This window comes from Clarias gariepinus, chromosome 26 (genome assembly GCF_024256425.1).
Source record: "Clarias gariepinus isolate MV-2021 ecotype Netherlands chromosome 26, CGAR_prim_01v2, whole genome shotgun sequence".
NCBI lineage: Eukaryota > Metazoa > Chordata > Actinopteri > Siluriformes > Clariidae > Clarias > Clarias gariepinus.
In genome coordinates this window covers 11,852,969-11,877,077 of record NC_071125.1, presented here as the reverse complement: position 1 = coordinate 11,877,077, position 24,109 = coordinate 11,852,969, and the positions used below count along the sequence as shown (strand labels likewise).

The 24,109-nt window shown below is 42.2% G+C and overlaps 1 protein-coding gene across 1 annotated transcript in view; it reads right to left on the bottom strand.

Moving 5' to 3' along the window:
- Positions 1-23,296, bottom strand: part of cdh19 (cadherin 19, type 2) — a 204,703-nt gene extending 181,407 nt beyond the window's left edge. Inside the window, exons 1-2 of the mRNA XM_053487532.1 lie at positions 23,152-23,296; positions 6,110-6,452 (exon numbers count right to left, since the gene is read on the bottom strand). Coding sequence (XP_053343507.1) covers positions 6,110-6,313 — 204 coding nt within the window. The 5' untranslated portion in view covers positions 6,314-6,452; positions 23,152-23,296. The remainder of the gene's footprint in view (positions 1-6,109; positions 6,453-23,151) is intronic.
- Between the last annotated feature and the right edge of the window lie 813 nt (positions 23,297-24,109).

Here is a 24,109-nt window from a genome sequence, read left to right as displayed (position 1 = left end):
CTTGCTCAAGAGTCAGGACTGTCGGCCACCCAGTCTCGACTGGGTCTGACTGTTGCGAGGCGTAAAACACACAAGGAGAGTGTTTTTGAGCTGAGCACCCCCTCGCAAGATTGGGGTGCGTCACGCAATCCGCCTCAAAAGAGGTCAGACTGGCATATTGTCTTCACAAAGAAGCCCTGAGGTTCATGTGCCCAGGACCTTGGGGGGGTGGCCCCCCAATGGGGAGAGACACGCAGAATTCCTTTTAAAGAATGAAGTGTTCTCCCTGGCACCCACTAGGAGGTTGGTGTTCTTCGTGTTTCGGGCAACTCCAGTCTCCAATAAAATGTTAGTTCCTCGGGTTTTTCCTGCCATGTTTCAGGATGCCGAATATCTAACATCCCCCCCGCCCACCCCGTTAAACCAAGCCGCTGAGCTTTGCCCCTTTCAGAGAAACTGGCAGCGTGGATGCTACTGCCAAGTATATCTCCTTGGGTACTTAGCACTGTACAGAGAAACTACAGAATTCAGTTCTCACATCACCCTCCGCGTTTCAATAGCGTGGTCTCCACTTCCATGAAACCGTAAAGTGCGCAAGACGAACGGGGGGCAGCTTTTACATGTGTTGAAGCCGCAAGCTGCGTGAGAGATGCTATTGCCCCCTCTTATGAGGCGCGTGGGCTCACTTCGCCTTTAGGAATCAGAGTACATTCAACCAGGGGAATCGCCTCATCAATTGCACTAGCAAGAGGTATTCCCTTGCATCAAGTCTGTGCCGCGGAGGGTTGGTCCTCTCCGCACACATTTGCCAATATACATCCTATTGTTTTGTAGCCTTCTGTCCTCCGCCTTTACAGCTTTGGAGCAGGAAAGACTTCACTTACTTTGTCCAGTACGTGCTCTTCAGATTTACGTCCACCGCATCAGCTAGTGGCGTAAGTCAGAGCAGCTTTTACATGTGTTGAAGCCGCAAGCTGTGTGAGAGATGCTATTGCCCCCTCTTATGAGGCGCGTGGGCTCACTTCGCCTTTAGGAATCAGAGTACATTCAACCAGGGGAATCGCCTCATCAATTGCACTAGCAAGAGGTATTCCCTTGCAGCAAGTCTGTGACGCGGAGGGTTGGTCCTCTCCGCACACATTTTCCAATATGCATCCTATTGTTTTGAATCCTTCTGTCCTCCGCCTTTACAGCTTCGGAGCAGGAAAGACTTCACTTACTTTGTCCAGTACGTGCTCTTCAGATTTACGCCCACCGCATCAGCTAGTGGCGTAAGTCAGAGCAGCTTTTACATGGTCTGGGGCCGCAACGGGAGGTGGCCCCCACTACACTGGGCTATTGCCCCCTCCTAAGAGGCGCGTGTGCTCACTTCGCCTCTAGGAATCAGGGCTCATTCAACCAGGGGGATCGCCCCATCTATTGCACTAGCAAGAGGTATTCCCCTGCAGCAAGTTTGTGACACGGAGGGTTGTCCTCTTCGCACACATTTATTACATTTATAGTCTGGATGTTCATGCTACTCCGGGCCCACGGGTCCTTGAGTCAGCTACCCAGACATAATTCTGAGACCTTCTCGGCCTTGTGCGCACACGCTACACAACCTTGGAGTCCAGACACTTGCAGTGCGGCAGCATTGGCACTCTCGTTCCCATAGCGTTTTCACGCAGCATCGAGTGTAGCCTTTGAAAGGGAATGTCTCGGGTTACTTTGCTGTAACCCTGTTCCCTGAAAAGGCGGGAACGAGATGCTGCTTCCCAATGCTGCACTGCCTACGTGACCGGACATCTGTTCAAACAAATAAATCTGAGGAATGTTTCCGGTTCACTCCTATTTATAACCTGCAGGTGCGTCCTATCAGATGACGTCACCTGACCAAGGTTATAAAAGCCAAAAATTTGGCGTGTTTGATACACACATGCTTCACAACCGGCAACATGACAAGATGTTCCCATAGCGTTTTCACGCAGCATCTCGTTCAGGCCTTTTCAGGGAACAGGGATACAGTGAAGTAACCCGAGACGAAATGCATTTTATATAAATGTCACATATGAGACAGGCGCACAAACACATACTTATATAATATATTCACATACAAACACATACTGTATACACATAAAAACATAATATAGTCAGTAAATTTGTGAATTACACTCAAAGTAATTATGAAGTCTGATTTGATTGGTACCATTAAATATTTTATTTCTATTTATTCTATAGCTGGCGAACTACATTTTAGACAGAGATGGCTAATCGGTCTTGTTAAATCGTTTTAAACATCTCAAATTTGCTAATTCCCCCATCTGCGAAACTGGTTTGATAACTTTACACCTACGTCAAAGGTGAGAAGAGGGATGACAGTAACTGAGCGTGCTGTCGCGTTGTATATTCTGTACAACACGAGTTTACGAGTTTATCAGCCTTTTGATAAAAATGCTGCCTTTTGTAAAGTGAAAGTACGAGCCACGTCAGTCATAAATTCACATATGACTGAAATATTTCGGTCATAAATCCACAATCACATTTCAGCAATATATATATATATATATATATATATATATATATATATATATATTTTTTTTTTTTTTTTTTTTTTTTTTAATATTGTTCATTCATGATGGCGCCACACTTTTACATTTTAAATAAGATATGTTGGCATATTCACGAATTTGCATAGTTAAAACTATCAGATAGTCTACTATAAGTAAATTAAATTAATTTCAAGACCATTTTGTCCCTGTTAAGACATTACAAAAACTATATAAGAAACTTTTAAAGCACAAATTTGGGCATCTCATTTCATCATTATGAAAATAATATGAATCACATATACACACGTTCATTATGAAATATCTGTTGTAAAACAAAATAAAATTCATGTTTGCTTCAGCATTGGAAACAATATTGTTTTAGGCTAACTAATTATACACAATTCATCGTCGTACTTGGTCTGGGTTTTAGATAAAGTTCTTCCATGCGCCATCTGGCGTATATTCAGTGAAGCACAACACATTTATTTAAATTCCCAAATGTTGCTTACGGCAAGTCGCGAGCCAAATTGCGGCATCTCGCGGAAAAAACACATGCATTCTTAATGGCCACATCTGTACACGTATGGTCTGTCCGTCTCCTAGTTTGGCACACTAGCCAATAAGTGGTTAATGTGCGACGGACGTATCAAGCAATTGTCTTCCCTTTGTTGAATTTTGAACTTAATAATTTGCATGCTGGTCTTAAACAGATGCTTTATTACAATTTGATCTGGGGGATTTGTGCCTGCTCAAACATTTTCCAAACAGTTTCTACAGGGTGTTAAGTTGCATTATCCTGCTGAATGAGTAACTGTCACTGCACCTGTCAACATAACCCCCAGTTCTGATGTTTATGTGCCAATTGTTGGCGTGGGCAGCAGTGGACAGGGGTCAGCATGAAAACTTTGACTCGTCTGCAGGTACATAGTGCCATACACAGCAGTTTTTCAGCAATTTGTGCAACAGTAGCTCTTTTGTGGCATTGAACCAGGCTTGCATTTGCCCCGTAAGAGCATCAGTAAATCTTCATTGCTTGTACTTTTTGGTATGAACTAACTACTGCATACTAGAAACACCCCAAAGGCCCTGCAATTTTCGAAATGCTCTGACCTAGTCATTTAGACATTACAATTTGGCCCTGGATAAGTCAGTCAGACCTACCCATTTTTCCTGCTTCTAGCATATATTCCAGCAGATTATCTTCTTTTCCAATAAGGATAAATTGGGATTTAACTCTATTGTATAGATTTTTGAAATATACATTATTTTGTTACTATGGTTGCATGGAGGACTCTTTTTGGTTTCTTGTGGTGAGCTGTTATTCTTTTATTTGTGACTCATCAGGAAGTTTATTTACTGTATGTGTTTTTGGGTTTTGGATTAACAAAGTGTGTGTGAGAGAAATCTGTGGCTGTGTGTACCTGCTGAACTCAGTGGAAAAGGAACATTAAATTTACACCAAGTACAGAAATAAAATGTACCATACTCATTAAGCATGGTTTCTAGCTTTCATTCTCTAAACAAACCCAAAATCTAATAATTTGATGCTAAAACCCAGGAATAAAGCATAAGAAAAGCCTCAGAAAGGCCTCCTGAAGCACAGAGCTACAAGCGCTCACCAGCATTTATCAGTTTTAATGCCAGAAGCTTCTTCAACTTCACTCTGAACACAGGCAATGCTCTGAGCCCAGACTGAATACTGGCAGCTGCTTTGAAGTCTTCTGCTAGCTAGATGAAAATAACTTCCACCAGGACCAACATCAGACCTCACACTCACCCAAGTCCGCCAACAGCTCACATCACAGCTCTGATAACTCCGCTATCATCACCCGCCTCCAACATCCAAGCTCCCCTCACAATCTGTTAAGAGGATGTGAAATGGCTCTTCCAGAGACAGAAGATCAGGAAAGCATCCGTGTCTCCCCCTCCTGTCTTAATGCATGTGCTGACCAACTGGCTTTGATCATCACACATATCTTCAACAGATCACTCCAGCTGTGTGAAGTCCCATCGTGTTTTAAACAATCCACCATCATTCTGGTCCCCAAGAAACCCTTCATTATTCTGAATGACTACAAGACTGAAGCCCTAACATCTGTGTTCATGAGGTCCTTTGAATGATTTTTATTGGCCCACCTAAGGATCGTCACAGAGCAATTTTAGATTCCCTTCAGTTTGCATAACAAGCAAACAGTTCAGTGGATGATGCAGTTAACATGGGGCTGCACTACATCCTCCAACATCTCGACTGCACAGGGACCTATGCAAGAATTCGGTGTTGACTTTAGCTCAGCCTTTAATACGATAATAACGGACCTCTCAACTCCCACAGCTTACTGTACCTCTTGTCATATGTCAGATTATCACCAGCTTCCTGACAGACAGGAAACAGCAGGTGAAGCTGGGAGGAGTAACTTCTAGCAAATAAATAGTCAGCGCTGGTGCTCCACAAGGAAGTGTGTCCTCGCCCCTCTGCTATACTCTCTGTATACAAACAACTAAGGAAGTACGGTCTACCTCAGGAGCTGATGAAACGTTTTTTTTTACTGCAGTCATTGAGACAACAAACTGCAAAAAACATTAAAAATTTCTGAAAAAAAATATTAGAGCTCCCCTGCCCCCTCCCCTTGACTTGTTAGTCTGTACTTTGTGAGCTACAAACAGAACCAAATTCCTTGCGTGTGTTAACATACTTGGCAAATAAAACCCGATTCTGATTCTGATAAGACAAAACACTTGTAACGCTCAGGTTTTATTTTAGAGCTATTTACATTATTACGGGGTCTAGAATCTAAATACGGGCTAATATTACTTAATTCCGGTGTTGCGCAATCTTCGCGGAGCAAGACAAAACACGTGACAACAACAACTACTAAACAAACCCAAAGTGTATTAAATGAAAAAGACAAAAGAAACAAATAAGGTGCACCAACAAAACAATATATACAAAATATATACAACTATAAACAGTGTGTGGAGTGTATGCGTGTGTGTGAGTGCGGATGTATGAAAGTCCAAGTCCTTGTTATTGTGAGTGTGAAATGGTATACGGGAGAGATGGCTCGGCCTCACCGAGAACGAGAAGGGTACTGAATGTGTCCAATGAAGATTAATCCAGTCATGGAAAGTAATCCTTCGTAACAACAATCAAGCTGTCTTTCTCTCATCCAAAATGCAGCGCGCTGTCTCATCTCTCTGTGTTGGGCCGCTTTGCCGGTTCCGGCTTTATACCGGCACACGTGACCTGACGCCGCTTCCTGGTCCTCTCGCGCTGCAATCGCGCATGCTCGGGAGAGCTTAACCCTGTGGCCAACACTGTCCATGGGGACAAGTAAAACCAGATAGGGCATCTTTCTGTGCACAGGTGAGCAGCATTAGCTCCTTAATCCATTTCCCTGTTATTAAAATGCCCCTTTATGTGGCTGCGCTACACACTTTACAATATAAAAAGCTCATATCCAAAAATTAGCTGCCCCTTAAAAAAAGTTTATCACAATACCATAATTTCTTCCATAAATTCCACACAGGATATTTTTCAAAATGCATGGCAGACAACAACTCATTTATAAGAAATCTTTCTTTACATGTTTTTTTTTTTTTACCTGTCCGATTATTTTTGGAGTTGGATCTTCTTCCGCAACTGACAGTTGGTTCCAAATCCAGGCACGTTTAACTCTGAATTCAGGGCAGCATTCAATGAGTTGACTGTCATTCATTCCTTGTCTAGACAGTCTTAGCTCACTTGCCACAAAACCAGACATGAAGCAAATTATGATGAACACAGGATTAACAGAACAGCCACTCATTGTTTGAATACTTCCTGTTACTCCCTCATCACTTTCTACAGATGATGTTGGAATGCTGTGTTTTGCTAGTTTGCAGTATTTGTCATGGGACTTCTGTGAGAGAGCATTGAGATGGAAAATGTGCCATGGAATACTGTAGCTGAAAAAAATATGCAACAGAAAAAAATCATATTATTTTTTATATTATTATTGTTAATATCATCATCATCATCATTATTCCATTTAGAATTATTGGACAAAAAGACACATCTGTAGACAAATTAGTTCTAAACAAAAATATCAGGAAATGAAAATCTTAATTCTAATCTACAGTATCAATTCCTCTTTTTTTTATGATACACAAATGCATTTCTTTCAGCAGGGAATTAATTTGAGCTTTTTTCCCCTGATATTTACATGTGGGTGTTAAGCAACTTTTTTCATCATCAAATTTATTCTCTTCAGTGTCACGAAATCTGTCTTTGTTTGAGAGTTCATATGCCACGGGGAGCTCCAGCAGTGCTCATGGCTGTCCTTAATGCAGCGATCAAAAGCACCATTCCACTCGTGCCTTTGAAGTCTCTGGCACATTGTAACGTGCCTCTCGCATGCCACCCTTGTAGTTTTACAGTCTTTTATTGCACAGGAAGAAGCTTGAAATCCATTAACAGGGATTAATCACCAGCTGGGGGCCCATTCCCACAGCCCAGCCCCTTCACACAACTGAAAGATGGGGAGGCTACCTACCTAGTGAGCCCTGGAGAAAGCGTGGAGCGATAGAAGATGTAGGCACACTCCACACTGTGTAGTTTAAAAGTAAAAGATAAACCAACATAAACATTAGAGATATTTCTACTAGAGAAAAAAACAAACCATACTGAAGCTGAGAAGAGGGCAACTTGATGAGAGTCAACTCATAAGCACTGGACTGGTCAGTACAACAATTTAGAATATAACTGCAAGCAACAATGATAGGGCCCAAGCATTTTGTTTATATTTATTGTTACTCTAGCAGTTGGTGGCGCTATGACTGAGACTCACAATAGTATATACAAAACAAAAAAAAATCCCTTTACAATCTTGCATCCTCAATCCAAATATAATATATAAAATTGGGTACATTTTTAAACCACCCTAAATAATTGAATTCCTATTTAGCAAATCCCACGACATGTGGTAAGTTGTTCAGTTCAATGAGATCTAAATGTCCCTCGGCTCTTTGTGTATATGTGCAAGTGAATATCAGCTATGCAGCTAGATTTCTGACAAAGTTCCAGGGGGCCCTGGGCGTGGCCCAGGGCTCAGCCACCCTAGCCTTCCCCATAATCACTTATACTCTTTACCTATAATATTTTCTAATATTATGTTCTTAAGTGCATACAGTATGGCCAGCTTGAATGAAATGCACTATGAATGCTGAAAGGTTTTAGAACAACATACTCCATGGATTTGTGTCTTTCAGCAGGACAAATACTGCAGCTATTACACCAGCATGGCTTTGTAGTAGAAGAGTTTGGGTGCTGAATCTTTTACCCATAGAGAATATTTGTCTCATCATTAGAAGTAAATTGTAAAATTTCTCAATTTCTCTATGTTCTATTGTGAATAAAATATTGGCTCATGTATGTGATTTTAAAGATGTTTAGTTTCGTTTTATTTAAATTTTAAGTCAGTTACATCCCCAACAACCTCAACATGGCAGGTGTGAGGATACACCCATGGGTTGCACCAGACAAACAAGTCTGATCCACGAAGGACCCCCTGCAATCCATAGCACCCAAAAGATTTGCTGCCAATGTCCTTGTGTCAGACACCAAAACACACCACCAGAGATCTTGTGCAGTCATGCCAAAAGGGGCCAGAGCTGCCCTAGTTGCACAAGGGTAACCTATACAGTATTAGGGATAATAATTTGCATTGAAATGTTATGCTGATCTGTGTAGTTTTGGACTAAATCTTGACTACAATAGCTGAAACATCTAAATCCACCAAAATTATATTATGTAATATCAGGGCCACGATTTTGGAATGTCTGGTCAAAACCTTAAATTGCCAAGATCAGTCAGTTTGTCTAAGGGTGCTTTCACACCTATAGTTCGATTGCTTTAGTCTGCACCAGTCAGAAAAATATTACAATGTAATACACAGAAATGGGTACAGTTTGCTTTCACATATGCAGAGTTTGAACACGATTCGCGGCTGCGACTCCAAACCAGCTTTCTGGTTTATTCATCTCGCTGACGGCGCATTGCGTGCCGCTTCAGGGAGAAGAGATGTGCCCTCCTCCTGAATGATCATTTTGTTCTTAGCTGGCGCATAAATACAGCTTTTGGATATGCTCATCCGACCATATATCTATGAGGCACTTAGTTCTTCGGCACTCCACGTTTCTCCGCGGTTTGATTTTATTGCGAGCGGATAGCTTGAAAAATTTAATTGAGTCAACAGGAAGTGAAAAGAATTTTACCCACAACCCTGTATCTCTTTAAACTATACCATTTTGTCAAATTTGGTTTGGTTGCTTTCACACTAGACGAACCAAAGTAGAGCGGATAAAGCGGTCCGAGACCACCCCTTCAGCCAGGCCTCGGATCGATTGATTTGGTGCGCACCAAAGTACCGAGATTGCATTCACATCAACGCAAATGAACCGAACCTAGGGACCAAACACATTTGGTGCGCACCAAATGCTTAACGTAAGAAAGCACCCTAAATGTACATACAGGTACTCAATTAATTAACTTATCATCAATAATATAGATTATCATCAAAAAGTTGATTTATTTTAGTTTAAAAAGTGAAACTCATATAAACATTGAATTAATCACAAACACTATTAAATACTACACAAATAAAATCTCATACACAGTATAAGTGTTTATTTCTTTTAATTTTAATGATTATAGCTTACAGTTAATGAAAAGCCAAAATTCAGTGTCAGAAAATATGAACATTACTCAAGATCAATAAAAAAAAAAAGATTTTTAACACAGAACTAGGGGACTACTAAAACAAAATACAGCTCTTAATAGTTGTTTGGGGCTGATTTTGCATAAATTACTGCGGCAATGGATACTAATTAATGCAAGAACAGGTATACCATAGACCATAAACCAGGTATTAGTACTTTTGGCAGTGTGAGCAGGTGCCAAGTCCTACCAGAAAATGTAATCAGTATCTCCATAAAGCTTGGACCTGATTAAACACAGTGGACCAACAACAGCAAATTACATGGCAGCCCAACCTACACTGACTGTACAAACTTTACACTTGACCTCAAGCAACTGGATTCTGCGCCCTGAACAAGGAGTGCCAAGATGGGGCCAGTGAGGTCAGCTGCGGTCACGACTGCTCCGACCACCTTTTCTTTGTTTTTGTTTTCTAAGTTAGTTTTTAGCGTTTTAAAACCAGTCAAATTACCACCATTGAGTACATTAGGTATGAAAGAGACACTCTTGTTTCTATTGGTGTACAATGTACTTACAATTCGAAGTTTTTAAATCCGGATCCGAGCTGGCCGAGTGAGATCCTGAGGGAGAACAATGGACGCGACGCGAAGCGGCGCCCCAAGGGAAACAAGTCAGCATTAGGAACAGGCTGAGAGCCCATGCACACCGCACACCTCTGCCTAGCATCCTGCTCGCCAACGTCCAGTAACTGGAGAACAAGCTCCAAATCGTGTGTTTGGTGGTGAACAGCAGCTGGTTTAACAGCACGAGCATTGTTCTTCTTGCACGTTCCTGCACACCAAATCTGGTATTACTGTCCATCATGTGTCATCCTTTTTATCTCCTTCGGAAGTTTACATCGGTCATAATCAGTGCCGTTTATATTCCATCACAAACGGACACTGCCTTATGCGAGCTGCATGAGGCACTCACACAGCACCAGCCACAACAACGGGACACTGCGCTTATTGTGGCTGGGGTCTTTAACAGTGCCAACCTCAAACGCGCAGCACCTTACTTTTATCAGCACATCACCAGGGGCCAAAGGACACTGAACCACTGTTACACGACAGTCAAGGACGGCTACAAGGCTCAATCTCGTCCACCGTTTGGGAAATCCGACCATGCTGCCATCTTCCTCATGCCAAAATACATACAAATGCTAAAACAGGAAGTACCGGTTCTAAAGGAGGTTGCGCACTGGACGGACCAATAGGTGGCCGCGTTACAGGACGCATTTGATGATGCAGAGTGGGACATGTTCCAAAACAGCTCCGATGACGTCAGCAGGTTTCCGGAAGCGGTTGTGGGATTCATTGGGCGGATGTTAACGTGGAGAAAAAGACTATCAGAACGTTTCCCAACCAGAAGCCGTGGGGAGATAAAACCATCCACGACGCTCTGAGATCTTGCACCGCTGCCTACAACACGGGACTTGCGTCGGGGGACATGGAACCGTACAAGGCTGCATTGTATAACGTCCGGAAGGCTGTAAAAGAGGCGAAGCAGTGCTACAGGAGAAAACTAGAGTCACAACTTCAACAGATTGACTCTAGGCGCCTGTGACAGGGACTAAGGACAATAACGGATTATACAGCACCAACATCCGGTATGACGAATGCGGACGTGACTTTGGCAGACGAGCTCAACACCTTCTTTGCTCGCTTCGAGGCTGCAGCTAAAGACGCTAGCGATGCTAATGCTAGCGGCGCTAACAGCTGCAGACAGGAAGACACTGCCAGCACCGGAAACGCGTTCATCATCTCCGAGCATGACGTGAGGAAAGCAGGAAAATGAACACCAGAAAAGCAGCAGGACCAGCCGGCATCTCAGGCCGTATTCTCAGAGCCTGCGCACATGCTTCAAAAAGTCCATCATTGTTCCTGTCCCGAAGAAACCTCATCTTGCTTCTCTTAATGACTTTTGCCCTGTAGCCCTCACCTCAAAAGTGATGAAATGCTTTGAACGCCTGGTCAGAGACTTCATCATTTCTTCACTACCGGACACACTGGACTCACTACAGTTTGCTTACCGCCCAAACTGTTCCTCAGCCTCCATCACTCTCAGCACTGGAGCCCCCCAGGGTTGTGTTCTGAGCCCCCTGCTGTACTCTTTGTACACCTATGACTGCGTGGCCACTACCAACTTCACCGCAGTCATCAAGTTTGCTGACGACACTGTCGTGGTGGACCTAATCACGAACAACAATGAGTCGGCCTACCTCGAGGAGGTTGAAAATCTGGAGAAATGGTGCCAGAGGAACAACCTTCTCCTGAACATCAGTAAGAGAAAGCAGCTAATAGTGGACTATTGTACAAAGCAGGAGAGAAACTACCAGACCCCAGTCATCAACAGGAGCCCAGTGGAGAGAGTGGACAGCTTTCGATACCTCGGTGCTCACATTAAGCAGGACCTAACATGGTCCTGTCACATTAACACCGTGGTAAAAAATGCCCGGCAGCATCTCTACCATTTAAGACACTTGAGAGACTTCAGACAGCCCTCCAAGGTGCGCAGGAATTTTTACTTCTGCACCATAGAGAGCATCCTGATGGGAAACATCACAACCTGGTTTGGAAACAGCCTATGCAGGACAGATGAGCATTACAGAGGGTGGTGCGATCAGCTGAACGCATCATCCGCACCGAGCTCCCTGATCTGCACTTGATCTACAGCAAGCAGTGCTGGACCAAGACCAGGAAGATAGTGAAGGACCTCAGCCACCCCAACAATGGACTGTTCTCTCTGTTGCGGTTTGGGAAGCGATTCCACTCCCTGAAGGCCAACACAGAGAGACAGAGGAGGAGTTCTTCCCACAGGCGATAAGGTCTCTTAACCACAACACAACTCAGGACTAATACCGTCTTTGGTAACATCCAACACTGTCTGGGCATATATGGCCACTTTGGACACATTCATGCACACTTTGCACTACAAATTTATATTTAATCTATGGACCACTGCACATATCACTTTATTAAGACACTTTCTCATATTTATATTTTTATATTTATATCTTTATCTATGGACCACTGCACAAATCACTTTAAATAAGACACTTTACGAAGTCACTTTTTATGCATATTTGCACACCCCAGCCATTTCAAACTTCTAAATTTCTGTTTTTGCCAAATTTCTATTTCTATTTTCTTTTCTATATTTCTATATTTGTTATATTGATATTTTGTTCTATACTGATATTCTGTTCTTATTTGTAAAGTATATAGTACTTTTTACAGTACATTTCACCAGTTAATCTTATTTTCTAACGTATTTCTTCTATTACAGTATATTTTACTTTGTACAGCATATTTTACTAGTTAATTTTATTTTTAACATATTCTTTTATTCATATGTATTTTCTCATGTATAAGCTTTTATTATTTTTTAAGGTCAGTGGCAGTCGTGTAAGCATTTCACTGCATATTGTACTGCGTATGACTGTAAATGTGACGAATAAAATTTAAATTTTAAATTTAAAAGTATTGAGTGCTAGGACATGTTCATACTTTTCATTAGTCCAACATTTCTGTGTTAGATTTTTTTTCTATTGATCTTAAGTAATATTCTAAGTGTCTAAGATTTCTGAATTTGGGGTTTTGATAAACCGTACATCATAATCATCAAAATGAAAAAAAAAATAAACACCTGAAATGTACCTGCCTGTCTGTGAATCTATATGATATATGGGTTTCACTTTTTGAATTGAGTTACTGAAATAAATAAACTTTTTGATGAGTCGATTCGATTTATTGAGAAGCACCTGGATATATGTAGTTTAAGTAGTTTAAATATACAAGTTCCCGAGGCATGCTCATATACCCCATTACCCCATAATAAAATAATGGAAACTCAGATTATTTGTTCCACAACTCAAAAATATATATAAAAATACTTAATACAAAATATAAAGTAAAAATAAAACTAATTTATCTGCACTTCACCTTTGAAAAAAGTAAAAATAAATCCAGACAGATAAGTCTTTCCATTAGTGTGTGTAATCTGCATGTGACACTTTACTTAGCTGTAACCCTGTTCCCTGAAAAAGTGGAAACGAGATGCTAAGTAAACCCCAGACGTTCCTTTTCAAAAGCTACACTCGATGCTGCGTGAAAACGCTATGGGAAAGAGAATACCAACGCCACCGCACTGCAAGTGTCTGGACCCCCAGGGTTGTGTTGCATGTGCACACAATGCCAAGGAGGTCTTAGACCTAGCTCTGGGAGGCTGGCTCGAGGACCTGCGAGCCTGGAGTTGCATGAACATCCAAACTATAAAATCTAACAAATGTGTGCAGAGAGGACCAACCTGCCGCATCACACACTTGCTGCAAGGGGACACCTCGTGCCAGCGCAATTGATGAGGCAATCCCCCTGGTTGAATGAGCCCTAATTCCTAGAGGGGAAGTGTGACCACGCACCTTGTAGGCTAGGGCAATAGCATCTCTTACCCAATGTGACAGCGTTTGTCTAGTGGAGCCACCCTCCTGGTTGCGGCCCCCGTAGCATATGAAAAGCTGCTCTGACTTATGCCACTGGCTAGTGCGGTGGACGTAAATCTGAAGAGCACGTATTGGACACAGTAGGTGAAGTCTTTCCTGCTCCGGAGCTGTAAAAGGTGGAGGACAGAATGCCTTGAGAACCACTGGATGCACAGTTGAGAATGGAACTTTTTGGAAGATAGTTCGTGTGAGGATGCAGAATAGCTTTGACTAGCCCAAGGGCAAAGTCTAGTCAGGATGGGGAGACTGACAAAGCCTGCAGATCTCCAATTCTTTTCAAGGACGTAATGGCCATAAGAAAAAACATCTTTAGAGTCAAAAGCCTGGCTGGCGCTGACTCTAGTGGTTTAGAAGAGGTGTCATTGAGACCCTCGAGAACAATAGCTAAGTCCCAAGAAGGGACTGTCGCTCTGGTGGGCGGACTCAACCGCTTAGCTCCACGAATGAAACAGGCAAATAAAGGGTGCTTTTCCACAGAATCCCTGTTGGTCAGAACATGACAAGCCATTCTGTGAGTACTAGGGCATAAGCCTAAGAACAACTTTTCTTGCAGAAACTCCAGCACTGAAACAATTCGGCAGTGGACTGGGTCTACATGTTTTGCCATGCACCAACTTTCAAACACACTCCATTTGAGGGCATAAGTTCTTCTAGTGGAGAAAGCCCTAGCACTTAAAATAGTCTCGATGACACTGGCTGGAAGACCAGCATCTCTTAATTGGTCCCCCTCAGGGGCCAGACGTAAAGGTTCCAGAGCTCGGGCCGGGGAGGAAGTATTGTCCCCTGCGCCTGAGTCAGAAGATCCCTCCTCACTGGAATCGGCCACGGCAAGCCGTCGAGGAGAGATATTAGATCCAAGAACCACACTCTGGTCGGCCAACAGGCACTATCAATAAAAGGTCGCAGACCCTATTAACGGACCCTCGTCAGGACTCCCGGGAGCAGAGCTACTCCCACATTCATATGCCCTGGAATGTAAATCACCCTGAGGGACAGGAGCTTGTCCTGTGCCCAAAGCAGAACCTGGTGCGCTAGTTTGTTCAAGTGGCGCGAGCGCAGTCCGCCCTGGCATTTTATATACGAGACTAGCGTAGTGTTGTCCCCCACACTAGGACATGGTAGCCTCTCAAATGCTGGAGTTAGATGCTTCAGGGACAGAAATAGAGCCATTATTTCGAGGCAATTGATGTGCCACGCGAGAAAATGACCTCTCCAGCTCCCTTGGGCTGGACGGCCATCCAAGACCGCACCCCAGCCCGTGAGGGAAGCATCTGTCGTTAGCATCTTACGATGACAAGACGGACCTAGAGTGGGACCCAGAGTTAGAAACCAGGGTCTGAACCACAAAGAAAAGGCAACCCTTATTTGCCTCTGGGGATTGGCCCTCGAGTGAAATCCCCTGGCTCTTAGCCACAACTGAAACGCTCTCATATGCAGAAGGCCCAAAGGTATCACCGTGGACGCAGCTGCCATGAGACCTAAGGATCTCTGAAAGTGATGAACAGTCACTTTCTGGTCTAGCTTGATTTCCTTGAAAGTGTTGAGAATGGATTCGACACAAGCGAGAGACAGCTGTGCCCACATTGCGATCGAGTCTTATGTGACACCCAAATATGTTGTCCTCTGAACAGGAAAGAGCACGCTTTTTTTGCCGTTGAGTCTCAATCCTAAGGAACAGAGATGAGCTAGAATGACATCCCGATGTCCAAGCGCTAGCTCCTGAGACCGAGCCAGAATCAGCCAGTCGTCTATGTAATTCAAAATACGGATGTCCTCGAGTCATAAAGGAGCCAGAACTGCATGCATACATTTTGTGTATGTGCGGGGTGAGAGAGCTAGACCAAATGAAAGGACCCGATACTGGTAAGCTTTGCCCCCCCAAAGCGAACCTCAGGAACTTCCTGTGTTGTGGCAGTATTTCTATGTGAAAATATGCGTCCTTCAGATCGATTGTCACAAACCAATCCCTTTGTTGGATTTGAGAAACAATCACCTTGACAGTCAACATATTGAACCAGTATTTTTTCAGATAGGGGTTCAGCCCACGAAGATCTAAAATTGGACGCAGCCCTCCGTTCTTCTTGGGAAACAAGAAATACTCACTGTAGAAGCCTGAATCTCTGTCTGGTAGGGGAACATGTTCTTACCACTTTTTCCAGCAACATTTGTAACTCAAAGGTCAGCAGATGTGCTTACGCCGTTGAAATGCGGAAGGTAATGTATGAACTGGATCCAGTAGCATGTCTTTACAGTGCTTAGTACCCAAGAAGATATACTTGGCAGTAGCTTTCACGCTGCCAGTTTCTCCGAAAGGGGCAAAAGTCTTGCCGGCTTTGTTACACACTGGGGGTGTTAGATGTTCGTATTCCTGGAACATGGCAGAAAAAGACAGAAGAACTACGCGAAACACCAGTGGTGGCGGAGCATAAACACTGACCTCCTTGGGGTGCCAGGGAGAGCACTTAATTCTCGAAAGGAATTCTACGTGCCCCTCCCCGGGTCAGTGTTTATGCTCCGCCACCACTGGTGTTTCTCACCCCCATGGTCCTGGGAGAATAAGCGTCAAGGCTTCTTCTTCATGAAGAAGACAGTACGCCGGTCTGACTTTTTTGAGGCGAATGGCGAAGCGTGCCGCGCAGCACCCTAGTCTTCACGAGGGGGTGGCCTGCTCAAAACACTTTCCTTCTGTGCTTCACGCCTCGCGAGAGTCAGACCCGGTCGGGACTGGGTGGCCGACAGTCTTGACTCTTGAGCACGGCGGAGAAGGAATTTCCCAGGCTGGAAGGCGAAATGGGGGCATCAAGGATGAATGCACGATCCTTATCCTTGATGCCCGTAAGATTCAGCCACAAGTGCCTCTCCGCAGAAACCATAGCAGTCATAGAATGGCCAATTGTATGGGCCGTCTGCTTTGTTGCACAAAGAGATAAGTCTGTGGCTCGTCGTAATTCCAAAAAATGCCTATCATCAAGAGCCCTGCCAGTGCTCAAGTCTTTCAGCAGGTCAGCCTGGTAAGCCTGCAAAACCGCGATGGTGCGCAAATGGTGAAGATAAAAGTCTACACGGCTTGGAAGGAAGTGTTGGCTTTTTTAGGGAGGATGATGTCCCAGGAGAGAGATAGCCCGCAAGTCTCTTCTCTTCAAGTCTCCGTCTCTTTTACCTGGGGCATTATCATATAACCCCACGGTTCCGCGATATTCGAATAAATCAAACTAAAATGAAAACACAGGATAAATATGGCTTGTTCCATGAAAGAGTTAACTCCCGACAGAAACCTGTCGTCTAGTTTCGAGCGCTTGGGGGAAGCTCGCTGCTCGACAGCATGCGTTACTCCTTCAAGTAACTCATCATACGCTCTGTTTTCACTAGAAGAGTGCTCCGAGATGCCTATTTCCATCTCCGTGAAAGCGAGAGAGGATGTCTCTCCTGCCCATTCACAGGGAGCGCCAGAGCGTGCTTAAGAAGCGGGCGGAGAAATTTCCCGATCCGTTGAGAGAGCGAGAGAAAGGAGGGGAGAATCCGTTTTGTGCACGTCTGCCAGATCCATGTGAGAACCCCAGGAATGCACCGCAGCTCGCGGCTTCTCTTTAAAGAAGGCAAGCCGCGCGCGAAGCTCTTTGATCAGGAGAAGGTCACAGTGCTCACACTCTCCCAGATCACCCTCCAAGATAGGATTATCACACGGAGGGACACCTCTCGCTTAAAGCGCAGCCACATCGGTAAGAAAAAGACTTTCCTACCTTTGCTGGTCTACACTCACACGCAAACACAATACCAGTCCTAAAGACAAAAAGATCTGAGGAATGTTTCTGGTTCACTCCTATTTATAACCTGCAGGTGCACTTCATCAGATGATGTCACCTGACCAAGGTTATTTAAGCCAAAAATTTGGCGTGTTTAATACACACAGGCTTCACAACCGGCAACACAAAAATATGTTCCCATAGCGTTTTCACGCAGCATCGAGTATAGCTTTTGAAAGGGAACTAGACTGCAGGCAGGCCAGTTCAGCATCTGGACTCTTATACTACAAAGCAATGCTGTTGTAATAGCTGCAATTATCAGATTTTGCATTATCCTATACAAGGCCATCCCTGGAACATATGTTGCTTTTAAACCTTTATATACCTTTCATCATTCATAGTGCATTTCAAATCATGCAAGCTGCCCATACCATATGCACTTATATATACCCCCATATCAGAGATGCTGGGTTTTGAAATGAATGCTGATATGATGCTGGAAGGTCTCCCTCTTCTTTAGCTCCTTGATTTCCAACAAGAATGTCAAATATGGACTCATCTGACCATAAAACACTTTTACACTTTGAAACAGTCCATTTTAAATTAGCCTGAGCCTCAGAACACGACAGCACTTCTGGACCATGTTCACATATGGCTTTCTTTTTACATGACAGAGCTTTAGTTAGCATCTGCACATGGCATGGCGGATTGTGTTTGCCGACAGTGTTTTCTGAAAGATTAATTGGCCCATTTAGTAATGTCATTGACACAATCATGCTGATGAGTGATGCAGTGTTGTCTGAGCGCCTGATGACCATGGCCATCCAATAGGTATCTTTGGCCTAGTCCCTTTTTTCCTCCAGTTTCTATAAATCTTTTAATAATAAGATTTGCAATATTATGTTAAAAAATGTTGTTTTTTACTTCTTTACTTCTAAGAGACTCTGCCTCCCTAAGACATCCCTTTTACAGCTAATCATGTTACAGACCTAATGTTAATTATCTTGGCTGAATCTTTTTTTAAATTTCTTTTTTTCTTCTCTTTGTTGCACCCATGTCATTAATACAGGTAACGAGTGGAGGACACAGGAGCCTCTTAAAGAAGAAGTTACAGGTCTGTAGTAGAAACAGGTCTGCCAGAAATCTTGCTTGTTTGTAGGTTACCAAATACTTACAGTAGCGTGAAAAACTATTTGCCCCTTCCTGATTTCTTATTCTTTTGCATGTTTGTCACACTTTAATGTTTTTGCTCATCAAAAACCGTTAACTATTAGTCAAAGATAACATAATTGAACACAAATGCGGTTTTTAAATGAAGGTTTACGATATTAAGGGAGAAAAAAAACTCCAAATCCTCATGACCCTGTGTGAAAAAGTGATTGCCCCCCTTGTTAAAAAATAACTTAACTGTGGTTTATCACACCTGAGTTCAATTTCTGTAGTCACCCCCAGGCCTGATTACTGCCACACCTGTTTCAATCAAGAAATCACTTAAATAGGAGCTACCTGACACAGAGAAGTAGACCAAAAGCACCTTAAAAGCTAGACATCATGCCAAGATCCAAAGAAATTCAGGAACAAATGAGAACAAAAGTAATTGAGATCTATCAGTCTGGTAAAGGTTATAAAGCCATTTCTAAAGCTTTGGGACTCCAGCGAACCACAGTAAGAGCCATTATCCACAAATGGCAAAAACATGGAACAGTGGTGAACCTTCCCAGGAGTGGCCAGCTGACCAAAATTACCCCAAGAGCGCAGAGACAACTCATCTGAGAGGCCACAAAAGTTGAACTTTTTGGAAGGTGCGTGTCCCGTTACATCTGGCATAAAAGTAACACAGCATTTCAGAAAAAGAACATCATACCAACAGTAAAATATGGTGGTGGTAGTGTAATGGGTTACAACCCGCAACATGTTGATCGCGCTGTGTATGTTTATGCTTCTGTGCTTTGTAGCGTGTGTGTATATTGTGCCCAGGTCGCGCTCCGCCCCTGATTCCACTCCAGGTTTTCCGACTGCCACTACAGCGTGTCCAGGTTCGGCTCCGCTCCCATTCCACTCCAGGTTTTTCGACTGCCACTACACCAGCGGCTGGCTGACCTTCCACACGTGCACTTCCGCCCTGAGTGACGTCAGCAACGAGCGGACCAGTTATAAACCGGAGAGAGACGCGGGAACGGGGAGGCGTGTAGGCGAGGTGTTGATTGTTTGGAGCGAGAGTTGTTATTTTGGTGTTTTTGATATTGGCTTGTGTACCCTGGTTTTGACTTTATTGCAACCCTCTGACTTCGATTATTGCTTTGTCTCTTTTGGCTTGTTTGCTTGGTTTTGTTTGTATATATTTTTTGTAAATAATTTCACTTTATGTTTGTGCACGCACCAGTAGTAGGGGTGTGGCTGCCATTTGTTTTGGGGAAAAGGGGATTTATCCACTGTTTTTGGTTTAGGGAGATAGGTAAGTTATCTGTATTTTTGTTTGTGTTTTGTTTAGGTAAACAAGCTTAATACAGATACCCGTTTTGTTTATTATTTTGGCCTGGGTCCACCCTGAAGCTGATCCTGGTGTGGTGTCAGTATTCTCGTTTGCTCTGTGTAAAGCAATACAAACCCTGTCTTTTTGCCAGCTGATGTGCCTGTCTATTTCTTTCCGGTATATTACACCATTACATTCGACTCTTTTCACACAGTTTAAAATAGAACACGAACCTATCATTTGCTGTACGGCCCAACCCTAGACTGGGACGTAACAGATGGTTTGGGGTTGTTTTGCTGCTTCAGGACCTGGAAGGCTTGCTGTGATAGATGGAACCATGAATTCTACTGTCTACCAACAAATCCTAAAGGAGAATGTCCAGCCATCTGTTCGTCAAATCAAGTTGAAGCGATCTTGGGTGCTGCAGCAGGACAATGACCCAAAACACAACCAGCAAATCAACCTCTGAATGGCTGAAGAAAAACAAAATGAAGACTTTGGAGTGGCCTAGTCAAAGTCCTGACCTGAATCCTATTGAGATGTTGTGGCATGACCTTAAAAAGGCGGTTCATGCTAAAAAAACCCTCAAATAAAGCTGAATTACAACAATTCTGCAAAGATGAGTGGTCCAAAATTCCTCCAGAGCGCTGTAAAAGACTCGTTGCAAGTTATCGCAAACGCTTGATTTCTGTTTTTGCTGCTAAGGGTGGCCCAACCAGTTATTAGGTTCAGGGGGCAATTACTTTTGCACACAGGGCCATGTAGGTTTGGATTTTTTTTCTCCCTAAATAATAAAAAACATCATTTAAAAACTGCATTTTGTGTTTACTTGTGTTATCTTTGACTAATAATTGAATGTGTTTGATGATCAGAAACATTAAAGTGTGACAAACATGCAAAAGAATAAGAAATCAGGAATAGTTTTTTACACCACTGTATTTCACCAAGGAATTTACCAATTAATTAATTAAAAAACCTACAAGGTGATTTTCTGGATTTTCTTTTCTTATTTTGTCTCTCATAGTTGAGATATACCAATGATGAAAATCACAGGCCTCTCTCATCTTTTAAAGTGGGAGAACTTGCACAATTGGTGGCTGACTAAATACTTTTTTGCTCCACTGTATATGTGCCATGGGTTGTTTGCATCCCCTTTTGGGCTTTAATGTTGAGGAGTGTTCTTTTCCTATGAGGAGCTTGTTGAGGGCCACCTGCTAATGGATTCTGCTTGCTGCCCCGACACCTTTTTCTTTACTTTACCTTACGATATCAGCCGCTGCCTCGACTTTAGCACCTCCAGTTCTGGTCTGCTGCTGCATTTATGGGTTTGCATCAGCCATGTTAGCTTCCTCGATTCAGATTCTGAATTTGCCATCACCACAGTGGGTGACAGGCTTCTATACCTTAGCGGCAACTGCCACTACCGGACTGCGAACAGCCATGTTTGTTTTTTTGCTTTCAACTCTGGGCTGCTGCTGTTACTGCCATTTAACTGGGACTTGCCTTCTAGCCTTCAACATAGACATGCTGTTATTGAAGTTGCGACTGCTATCTTCTTTTTTGGAAAAATGAAAAAAAAAATAATAATAAAACTCTATTTAAAAAAAAAACGTGAGTGTATAATAATAAATCTGCTAGTGCATGTAGTGTTGAGAGAATGACAGAAAGAATGGGGAAATATATATTTTTTTTCTGTATGTGTATTAATTAGGATGACTTTAAATACACTTTGTTAGTCATGAACCCCATTACCTACAACCCACAATATTTTTTGTAAAGATCATCTGAGCCTGCCCAACCTGATGGTATGGTTGTGGGTCTTGCAAGCATGACAGGCACTTATTATTGTTTTATGATTTAACACATTATTCTCACTATTCTAATTTAGCATTGAGCCATGATGAGAGCCCCAAACGTTCACAAATGGAGAATTGGAACAGTGGTAAACCTTTCCAGAAGTGGGCGACCTACCAAAATTACACCAAGAGTCTACAGACACTCATCTAAGTACTTATCTAAAAGAACCCATAAAAGAACCGCAGGCCTCACTTGTGAACACAAGTGCACTTAGGCCATACAGCAAGACAATGATCTCAAATGAACACATCTTTGTGTAAAATTGGAATTTGTTTAATGATCACAATAATTTACAGTAAGTGTAAAAAATGTGAAAAAAATAAAAATCAGAAAGGATCAAATACTGTTTCACGGCACTGTACAGTACCATTTAAATGTTTGGAAACATTAGTCAAATGTTTGGACAAACATTTAGATTTATTTTATATTCTAAAACAATACTGATTTTTTTTTAAACTTTGAAATAACCCATATGGCATTAGGTAATTAAGTAAAAACAACAACAGCAGCAGTAGCAACACCAATAATCAGTTGTTATTTTAAAATGCAAAGATCAGCTGTTCTTGCAAGAACAGTATTTTCAAGTGCATTTGTAAAACCCATTAAGCACCACAATGGAACTGGCGTTCAAGAGGGCCATCGCAGGAAAGCATTTTCAAAACTACTAACCCCTGCAGAAAAGTTAATTCATAGTTACCAGCCTCAAAAATCATTAACAGCACCTCAGAGTAGAGTAGCAGACAATTGTAATATCAACTATTCAAAGGAGAGTATTGTATGTTGTGAATGCCTTCAGAATTGTTTAACAATATAAGAGGAAATAAACATCAGGAAAGACCATAAAATTAAAAGGTGTGTCCAAACTTTTGACTGGTAGTGTAAGAGACAGGGATTTAATTAACATGTAAACATTTACATAACTAATGGAAAATTATATGGTTGGATAAAAAAGAGAGTAATTTCTTAAAACTTTTTTTAAGTGCTTAAAACAGAGATTAAAATGACACTTAATAACAATTTCCTTGTTTAGATTTTAAATTAGTTCATTCTGTTGTCTAATATCATACCTTTGCCATAAATACTGGTATTTTTTGAAAGAAAAATGTTTCATCCCTACATACAAAACCTTTTTAAATGTGACAGTTTTAACAAATCACTCTACCTTTACTCATTTCAAATTTATCAAACCATATAACGTTTACATTAGTTAAAGCATCCCACTGACTTAACGGTAACACAATAATAAAGCTCATGTCACAATTTGAAGTTGATTTGAAGACCTTTTTTTTTTATTCTGGAAAACTGAATTTTTGTTAATGAAAATAAAAATAACTCACCTGTTTTAATGTCTCTCCACTTTTTACTCCAGTTTTATCAACTAACACTACCGAATTGAGAAACTGGACAAAATCTTTTCTAGAGCTAAAGTCTAATGGCCATTTTGCTTACAAGGTCCAGATGTTCCTTTCTCCTCCCTTCTTTATCACCCAAAACCACTATACTGTTCTCAGCAACTTCCCAAGCAGAACAAACAATGAGGGTATTGTCAACTGTCCGTTGCACTTTGCCTCCCCACCCCAACTGAACTACACTGGCAACACACAAGCAATTATTTCCAAGCAACTATGCTCAGGCTGCAATACAAATGGCTTACTATCCTTTTACATCATTTTTTTTTATCCCATGCTTACAAAAAATGTCTCTATCTGTCAACTAACAATAGTGTGATTATTGGGGTTTTGCTGGCCATGTACAGATCACAGATATCACAGAGGCAACTATTTCAAAGACGATAAGTTAGAAATATTCTATTTATGACAGAGACTGGTGCAGATTGTCTTCAGGCAGGCCCAGTCTCTATATGGGGAAGGAGATCCTTTTTAAATTTGTAACATGACAAAAATAATTGTAGTGTAGTTCTATTTCCAGCTTTCATTTAAAGTGGTCTTTTTTAGTAGATCTATTTTCTTACAAAGCCCAACGATTTTGAAGTAACCATCCAAGTAATATTCAGGACTGTATTTTATCTAGGTTGAAAAGTTATCTTTGACTAGTTTTCCTTAGGTAAAGGAGCAGATAAGGGACTCATTGGCAGTTGTGTGGTGAACTGTTATGTCTGGATGCTGTCTTCCCCCATCTAATGAACACATTCAAGTTTGTTAACAGTGATGTGGCTGGTTGCTTCACTTCCCAGGAGTCTCTCATGTCTGTGGTTTGGCTCTACCTTTTAGTTTGCTGTCATAGGTAGTCATGCAAAGTATTGATACTACATGACAGTGAGTATATGTTAGCTCT